Genomic DNA, 9992 nt, shown 5'->3' on the forward strand with positions numbered 1-9992 from the left:
GGAAATGTAATTGAGGAAAATACGTAATAAAAATAAATAAATAAATAAATAAATAAATAAATAAATAAATAAATAAATAAATAAATAAACAAACAAGCTGATCACTAGTTGAATCAGCACCATTTTTAAAATTTGCTGTCAAGTTACCATAGGTTCATCAAGTTACCATAGGTGTGTGGGTTTATTTCTGGTTCCTCAATTCTTTCCCATTGATCTACCTGCCCATCTCAGTACCAATACCATACACTTTATATCACTATTACTCTGTAGTACAGCTTGAGGTCAGGGATGATTTTCCCCAAAAGTTCTTTTATTGTTGAGAACATTTTTCACTATCCTGAGTTTTTTGTTATTACAAATGAATTTGGAAATTGCTCTTTCTAACTCTACAAAGAATTGAGTTGGAATTTTGATGGGGATTGCATTGAACCTGTAGATTGCTTTCAGCAAGATGTCCATTTTTAATGTATTAGTCCTGCCCATCCAGGAGCATGGGAGATCTTCCCATCTTCTGAGATCTTCTTCAGTTTCTTTTTCAGAGACTTGGGGTTCTCGTTATACTGATCTTTCACTTGATTAGTTAGAGGTATTTTATATTATTTGTGACTATTGTTAAGGGTGCTGTTTCACTAATTTCTTTCTCAGCTCGTTTATAATTTGAGTAGAGGAAGGCCACTGATTTGTTTCAATTAATTTTATATCCAGACACTTTGCTGAACTTGTTTATCAGATTTAAGAGTTCTCTGGTGGAATTTTTGAGGTCACTTATATATACTATCATATCATCTGCAAATAGTGATATTTTGACTTCTTCCTTTCCAATTTGTATCCCTCTAACTTACTTTTGTTGTAGAATTGCTCTGGCTAGGACTTCAATTACTATATTGAATAGGTATGGAAAGAGTAGACAGCCTTGTCTAGTCCGTGATTATAGTGGTATTGCTTCAACTTTTTCTCCATTTAGTTTGATGTTGGCTAATCATTTGCTGTATACTGCTTTTACAATGTTTAGGTATGGACTTTGAATTCCTAATATTTCCAAGACTTTTATCATGAAGGGGTGTTGAATTCTTGTCAAATGCTTTCTCAGCATCTAACAAGATGATCATGTGGGGTTTTTTATGAGTTTGTTTATATAGTGGATTACATTAATGGATTTCCATATATTGAAACATTCCTGCATCCCTGGGATGAAGCCTACTTGATCATGATGGATGATTGTTTTGATGTGTTTCTGGATTCAGCTTTTAAGAATATTTCTGAGTATTTTTTCATCAATATTCATAAGGGAAATTGGTCTGAAGTTCTCTTTCTTTGTGGGGTCTTTGTGTACTTTAGGTATCGGAGTAATTGTGGCTTCATAAAACATATTGGGTCGTGTTCCTTCTGTTCCTATTTTGTGGAATATTTTGAAGAATATTGGTTTTAGGTCTTCCTTGAAGGTCTGATAGAACTCTTCACTAAACCCATCTGGTCCTCGGCTCTTGTTGGTTGAGATGATATTAATGGCTGCTTTTATTATTTTAGGGGTTACAGGATGGTTTAGATCATTTATGTGATCCTGATTTAATGTTGGTACCTGGCATCTGTCTAAAAAAGTGTCCATTTCATACATACTTTCCAGTTTTGTTGAGTATAGGCTTTTGTAGTAGGATCTAATGATTTTTTGGATTTCCTCAGTTTCTGTTATTATGTCTCCCTTTTCATTTCTGATTTTGTTAATTTGGATACTGTCTCTGTGCCTTCTGTTTAGTCTGACTAAGTTTATCTATCTTGTTGATTTTCTCAAGAAGCTAGCCCCTGGGGTTTTTTATTTGTTTTTGTTTTGTTTAGCTTTATTTTGATTCTTTGTATAGTCGGTTTTGTTTCTACTTGGTTGAATTCAGCCCTGCATTTGATTATTTCCTGCCATCTACTCCTCTTGGGTGTACTTGCTTATTTTTTTCTATAGCTTTGAGATGTGCTGTCAAACTGCTAGTGTATGCTCTATCCAGTTTCTTTTGGGGGGCACTCAGAGCTATGAGTTTTCTTCTTAGCACTGCTTTCATTGTATCCCATAAGTTTGGTTATATTGTGGCTTCATTTTCATTAAACTCTAAAAAGTCTTTAATTTCTTTCTTTCTTTATTCCTTGATCAAGTTGTCATTGAGTAGAGTATTGCTCAGCTTTCATGTATATGTGTGCTTTCTATTGTTTATGTTATTATTGAAGACCAGCTAAAGGTTTGATTGAAAGAAATGCTGAAACTGTTAAGGGAATTGTTGTTATTAAGGAGAGGCTTAATTTGCACTGTAATAAAGGGAGTTATGCCCTTGGAATAAGACTCCATCCAGATACTCTTCCAACCTGTTAGGTAAAAGGCAGAAGGGGTTTCCTGATCAACAACAAATATAAACTTCCACAAATTTGGCTCAAGGAGTACATAATCTGTACCAAACTGGCAGGCCAACTTGTCAATGTCATCTACCATGACAAGGATGTCAGAATGAAGGGACCATGGAACTATTTTCTGAAGTGTCATTGAGACATTGAGGTCAGACAGTGTATTCCAGGGGAGTACCTGTAAAGAGTCCCTGAGAAGCCACTGGTTAAAGCTGTTAAATTGAAACCTAGGCAGTATTGGAAGCCCCCAAGTTGTTTAAAATATTAATACCATAGGATATCTGCCAGTGGTACCTGCAAAGGGAAAATACAGCCAATGGGAGAGGTGTATGATGCAGGCAACAAAGTTGGATGGGCAAAACCCCTTGATATCCAGCATAAAGCTATAGGATCTGGAGTTCTTTACTGAGTTTGGGTCTTGTTTTGGTCTAGAATTTCCTCATTATGCCTTCGTCCCTCCCTTTGAGAATGATAATATATATTCTATGCCATGGTATGTTGGAAGTTTTTAATTTGCTTTCTGATTTTACAAGGAGATTCAAGGAAGAAATTGCCTTGAGTCTAAGAGGAGACTTTGAACTTTAAAACATTGTTGAGACTGTTCAAGATGATTGGTACATTTTTTTAAGTAGAACTAAATGCATGTTATATTATGATGTGGCCTGAAGACTACTATGGAGTCCAAGGAGTGAAATGTGGTACTTCAAATGTTGACTGCCCCCATAGTCTCAAGCATTTAAATGCTTTGTAATAAACAAATAACTGATACATTTCACAAATCAGATTTCAAACATGGTAAAGTAAATTCAGTAAGCCCATGTCACAGGAGTTCATGGACCTTAAGGAACAAAGTTCTATTGTTATTTTTTAATGGTCATGTTGTTAAACTGCTTTCTAAATAATTATATTTATACCCATCGATTTATACTGCTCTCACCCTTGAACAGAGATGTTTTCTACAGTGTAGTGGTTAATGCAGAGGCTTATAACAGGCCAAAGTCCTGAGAATGACTTTGAGAACTCATGTATAAATATGTATCTACATCAAACTCTCCTCAACCCGGACTCAGGGTATATCACTGAAAGGAGGACAGTAATAATATAAGAGCCAGCAGAAGATGGAGAAAGTTATTAAATGCTTTCTCCTAGATTTCATATGGCCACTGCACAATAGCTGTGGTTGCCTTATCTGCACAAGGCTTATATAAGACCAATCCAGTTAGAATCCCAGTATAGATAAGGTAGGGGTGCCAGAGGTCCCACCCCTATCACAGTATCTATAGACAGGTGATAGCTAATAAGGAAGGGTTATTTTTCTTTGCAAGACTTACCACTGATAAATTATCCATGTCACGGTAGATGGTCCTACACCCTTGTGCACATGAGCAGTATTAATGAGACTCTGTGATAGAGACATTACCTTCTTCACTAGAGGTACTAGAGGTAGGTAATGGGAGGTTGGTATGATCAAAGTACATGCAAATGTATAAAATGTTCAAAGAATAAATTCAAAATATTGTTTAATAAAAGAGAAAATAATCAAATTTGCATTAATAAAGAATGAAAAACTTTTAAAAACAATGACTTCATGAAATTCACAGGCAAATGGATGGAACATGAAGCTATCATCCTGAGTGAGGTAACTCAGTCACAAAAGAACACACACAGTATGCACACACTGATAAGTGGATATTATCCATCCCATATCCAGTCACCAAACCCTGGACACTATTGTGGATGCTGGGAAGTGGTTGCTGATGAGAGAGCCTGATATGAGAAGAGTCTCCTGAGAGGCTCTTCCAGAGAAATACAGAGGCTTACAGCCAACAATTGGACTGAGCGCTGGGTCCCTGATGGAGGAGTGGGAGAAGGGACTAAGGGAGCTGAGAGGATTTGCAATCTCATGGAGGTAGGAACAGTGTCAACTGGCCAGACACTCCCCACCCCCAAGGAACTCCCAAGGACTGGTATACCAACTAAAGAATACACATGGAGGGACCCATGGCTCCAGCCACATATGTGGCAGAGGGTGGCCTTGTTCTATCAGTGGGAGGAGAGGCCCTTGGGCCTGAGGGTGTTTGATGTACCAGTGTAAGGGAATGCCAAGGCAGGAAGAAGGGCATTGGTGGGTCGGTGGGGGAACACCCTCATAAAGGCAGGGGAGGGGGGAAAGATAGGGGGTTTTTGAAGAGGAGACCTAGAAAGAAGAAAACATTTGAAATATAAATTTTAAAACTCCATTTTTAAAAAATGAAGTGATGTCACTTATAGGAATTTTAACTGCCTTGTCAGCCATAAATGCTTACTTACAAAGTCTTGGCCTTAGTGGAAAAGTACTAGCTTAGTTGAGATTTCTGTGGGAAAAGTTGAGGCCTCTGTAGGAAATTACTACTCCCAGTTAAGAACAAATAGCTATAGATCTTATGGACAGGTACCTAGCAACCCACTCTGCTTTGTTCCTCCTGCTGAACTTTCTACCTAGCCAATATCCTGCTTTTGGGAACAGGTGTTTTTCCCCAGAATCAAAGTGATTCTGCATCACCCCCCTTCCTATATCCTGCTTCTATGTGTATAAAACATGCTTGGGAAAAATAAAATTTGTCAGCTTGATAAATCAGACTTGCTGTCCATTCTTTGTGTTTCTTGACCCCATTTTATCCACAGGTAGTTCCTCAGACCCTGTTTGACTGTCCCGTGGGTAGGGACAATAGGAAATGGGTTGAATTGGTGATTATTGTGTTAGATGGCCTGGACTTCCAAATACAAGCTTCACAAATTTTCTCTCATATAGAATTTTGAGAAATGGGAGGGAGGCATGAAAGGAAAAAGGATATTCAGGAGTGTGGTGAGTAAATGGAAGAGAGTGTAACACAGGAGGTCACTATCCTTAAATCACATTATATACATTACAAAGATAACTTAAAACTCATCACTTTGAGACAGGCATGATGGTGGATGTCTTTAATCCCAGCACTCAGGAGACAGAGGCAAGCAGATCTCAATGAACTAAAGACTAGTCTGGTCTACATGAACTACATGATCCACAGGATCTCTATGAAATACATTCAGCCTATTCTCAGTGGCTATGGTGTTCATGGATTTCCACACCTGTGTCCAAGGCCACTTGGTAAAACCCTGACTCAAAAACAAATAAACAAAAAAAAATCATTTCATATAATTACTACATACTAATAAAGAAGAAATAGTTAAGACATTATCTTTAAGGGTAAATAAAGCATAACTAACAAGGGACCAAAGGAATTCTAAATGAATATTTAATAGGATTCATGAAAATGCCACATAAATGAATATATATGATATATAATATATAGTATAAACTATACAGTGCAAAATTAGCTGCATATATATTTTAATTGTAATTGCTGTGATTATATTATTTTTCTTAGAAGTTATCTCAGTTTTTATAAGTATAAATTCACATTTCAGGGACAAGATAATGGCTCAAAATTCAGAAGTGTCCAAGTGGTACACTAGATTAAGGACTCAACTTTATATACAATAGTCTGAGAAGCACATCTATTAAAATTGCTAGTGCAGCAGCAGAACACTAAGATATCTCTACTGAAATCTCTTTCTTCATAATAATCACTAGCTATAAAAAATATCTGTCAGAGTAACTGGCTACCATTAATGAAGCTAAATACGTTTGTCATGGAAGTTTTCAAAGGGAAAAAAATCACAGGTTCAACATTTCAGACGGAAATAGAGGACAATATATTTATGCAATTAAATATGGAGCCCATATCATTTTAGAACACAGTATAGTTGGATTAGATTTTCTAGTATAACTGTTTCAGATTTTCATATAAATATTGTACTTACATTATTTCTACCATACATTTGGGCAGCCAACCCCTATAAAGATCAGACTGATGCCACATAATTACAGCACCATATAGAAGGCCATTCTAAAATATTTCTTCCCACTTTTATACTTTACATAAACTTGATCTCCTTAAACAAAGAAGTTTGCAAAGCCCTTTTCACCACCTAGAACCTGTACCCATATTGTCTACCATATATCAATGGACCACTGAGTTTGGAAGAAAAAAGAAAGTAACTGCATAGTTAATATCTATCAATCTAAAAATATAGTGCAAAAAAATTGAACAATGAAAACCAAATTACAAAATGATGAGCAAACTATGTGGAAAGAAGGAAAAACTAGTAGTGTACCTGAAACTTGAGCTAAGGAGAGAACTACAGTGTTGACTTCACAGGAGAGGGACAAGGGGTGATGATGTTGGAGTGCAATATACAAAAGTAGCACGGGAATGGACTCTGAGTGCTTATACCACAAAATATGTCAAACATTTAGGAGATAGTCCCATTCATTATGTAACACACATTATACAACACATATATGTATCAGAACATCTCTTCTTATAAAAATGTGTATCTTCATGTGCCAATAAAAATGAAAAGTGTATTATAAACAAGAGGCTGGAAAATTCCATGCATGGCTGGAGGTCTCAGAATGGTGACTGCAATCTGTACATAAGAAGCCAGAAGACATCAATGTGAGGTTAATGAACCCCACCTTGCAGTAACCATAACCAGTTCATTAGTGGTGTGTCTGAGATACAGTATCTATTTAAGCTTACTACAGCTCAATATTCAAAATATTACTGGATTAAATGCAAAAAATATGATCAAGCTCTGCATAGTGGTTCATGCCAATATTCTCAGCACTCAGGAGGCAGAGGTAGGCTGATCTCTACTGGATCAAGGCAAAACTGGTCTATATAGCAAATTCTAGAATATCTAGATCTACATAGAGAAACATTGCCTGTCAACAAATTTTTCAAATAAAAATAATCCTATCTAAAGAATTTTCTATGAGATAGAAAAGGAAAAAAAGTATTTGCCCCAAAAGTTACAAGCTATCCAAATGAAGAGTGTTACATTGAATTTTAAAACTTTTTGAGAAAGATATCATATGCAAAAAGAAATACAGAAAGGACTTATGTGAATATGAGTTGGAGACCTGTTTCCTGATATTATCAAGATCAAGAAAAGAAGTAAGTGTAACATTCAAGATATATGAGAGAAGTTCAGATTAAAATATCTTTAAGATGGCCATTCAGAGAGAAGATATTTATATGTGCCAGTCAAGGGGGAGTCCTAGATAACAAAGGGGAAGCAGGAGATGCATCACTTTTTTCTGCTGAGGACATTTTTCAGTGCTCTTTTAATATCCCGATTCCTCAAACTATAAATAAAGGGATTCAACATGGGTGTGACCATAGTGTACATCACAGACACAATGGCATTATTCTCATTAATGTTATTAGATGAGGGGACACAATACAGTCCAATGATGGACCCAAAGTACAAGGAAACCACACAGAGGTGAGAGCCACATGTGGACAAAGCTTTGCAGATTCCCTTGATGGAGGGAGTTTTCAGAATGGTGGCTCCAATGCGGCCATAAGAGACAAGAATACATATGAATGGCAGGCTAATGACCACATTACCTAAAACAAGGATGACCAGTTCATTGATGGTGGTGTCTGAGCTGGACAGCTTCAGCAAGGTAGAGAGGTCACAGAAATAATGGGGAATAGTATTGTTTCTAAAGTGAGATAGGCAAGCCAAGAGAAGGGTGTGCACAAGGCAATTTGCAGAAGATAAGGCCCAGGACACAACTACTAGAAGGACACAGAGGTTCTGGTTCATGATGGTGATATAGTGCAGAGGATGGCAGATGGCCACATACCTGTCATATGCCATGGAAGTCAGAAGAAAGCTATCAATGCCTGCAAAAACTGTGAAAAAATACTCCTGGGAAATGCATCCAGCATATGAGATGGACTGACTGTGTGTCAACATATTCACGAGCATCTTTGGAGCTGTGACTGATGAGAAAGAGATGTCAGTGAAGGCCAAGTGGCTGAGGAAGAAGTACATGGGGGTGTGGAGGTGAGATTCCAGCCTGATGAGCAGGATGATGAGCAGGTTCCCCAGCACAGTTGTCAGGAACAGGAACAGGAACAGGGCAGAGTACAAATCTTGGTCCTCTTGTCGAATGGGGAGCCCCAGAAGGATGAACTCAGACACAGTGCTCTCATTATCCATCCTCAAGCTCTTAGTCTACTGCTGTGAGTGAAAGGAGAAAGGGAAAGAAAGAGAAGTGGTTTTGACTAATATACTGTGGGAACATTTTATGAATCACCAGTATTAAAAATAAAATTAGTTTTGATGTTTTAATCCAAATAGGAAGACTTTCATCATGCGCTAGTGATATTTTCAAAGGAGACATAAATGTCTTTTACAGGAAACAAGGAAATTCAGAACAATTATCAAATCAGACTCAGTTCCATCCACTTGCCTGGATTTCTCTAAGACAATTTTAAATTAAGGAATTAGCATGTAAATTTTTACCGGCAAATTGAGAAATCAGGATGATTTTAATCTGTTTACACTTCCTTGAATGCACTTGCCTAAGGCTTTCTACAAATTAAATCCAAGTATTGTAACCCACAGAGCTTCTTTGAATCAGTAAAATATTAGGATCTGGGGAAAATTAGTGAAAGTAGCATGTGCAGATGTTCCATCCTTTAAGGACATTAAGTCTATGCCAACATTATAGTGTACCAATAGCAGTAAAGTAGCTATGAGTTCTTCACGTAGTAACAGCTTCTCCTCAATGTGGTCACTCTTCCATTACTCTTCCTAGGCTGCATCAAATGACCCTGATTCCATGTTAGCATCCTCAACACAAACCTAAGCATTGCATTCAAGTACACAGAACACCTGGAAATACTTGACTTTCCTGCCACAACTTAGACTAGACAAGGCAATTCCTTGGGTCTTCTTAGCAAAAGCAAATTTCACCTGTTTTATTTTTAACCTGTGTTTTTAAGCCAAAGACTATTTTTGTATGAATTTCTTACATGTTTTTTTCTTTTGGTAACCTAACATTCTCTCTCTTTTCTGTAATAATTCCCTATACAAGTTAGCAATTACTAAACGATAAGAAAAGAAACATGATAAAATTAAAGGAGATATCATGGCTGTTGAGAGAACTCTGTGGTTACAGTCTATTTGAAGACTTGTTAGTGGCCAGTTTGTCTTTGTAATTGGCAAAAATCTCACTATTTGCCTCTTCACCCTTTCCAAGCCTTAACTACAGTTAATCAGTGAAGTCTTCCAACTTGGTCAATACCATCTTTAAAATACTTATATATCATCACTCTCACTCTGTAGAAAAGCCAGTTAATGTGACATTGTTTGAAATTAATTATGATTCCTTTCTTACTCAATTGTGTGCCAATAATAATTACTTTATCACCATGAAAATTTTAAGTATCAACCTGTCCACAGGTAGATGGTTTATGAAACTGTGCTATTTTGAGCAATAAACAATATTACTCTTATGGTATTTTATACAGTATATGTGATAATTGAGAAATGACTTTAGAGAATTAGACAGCCATGATTTGAGAAAATATCAGCTCACAATAGGCCAAAGTGATGAAGAAGCTGATATATGTCTCTGAAGATTCCTTAGTGGAAGAAGCTACAAATAAAGATTGTAAAGAACAGGTCTCTGTGCAAGAATTTGGAAGCACAATGCTAGGAGCTTT

At 36.8% G+C, this 9992-nt stretch overlaps 1 protein-coding gene across 1 annotated transcript; it reads right to left on the reverse strand.

Moving 5' to 3' along the window:
* Positions 1 to 7557: 7557 nt before the first annotated feature.
* LOC110288556 (olfactory receptor 50-like) lies at positions 7558 to 8481 on the reverse strand. Its single transcript, XM_021154868.1, has one exon. It carries the CDS (start codon positions 8479 to 8481, stop codon positions 7558 to 7560), a length of 924 nt encoding a protein of 307 aa, XP_021010527.1.
* Between the last annotated feature and the right edge of the window lie 1511 nt (positions 8482 to 9992).

Source organism: Mus caroli, unplaced genomic scaffold, assembly GCF_900094665.2.
Source record: "Mus caroli unplaced genomic scaffold, CAROLI_EIJ_v1.1 scaffold_20976_1, whole genome shotgun sequence".
NCBI lineage: Eukaryota > Metazoa > Chordata > Mammalia > Rodentia > Muridae > Mus > Mus caroli.

Coding starts and splice junctions, on each gene's coding strand:
- LOC110288556 (XM_021154868.1), bottom strand. CDS start 8,481: ATGGATAATGAGAGCACTGTGTCTGAGTTCATCCTTCTGGGGCTCCCC.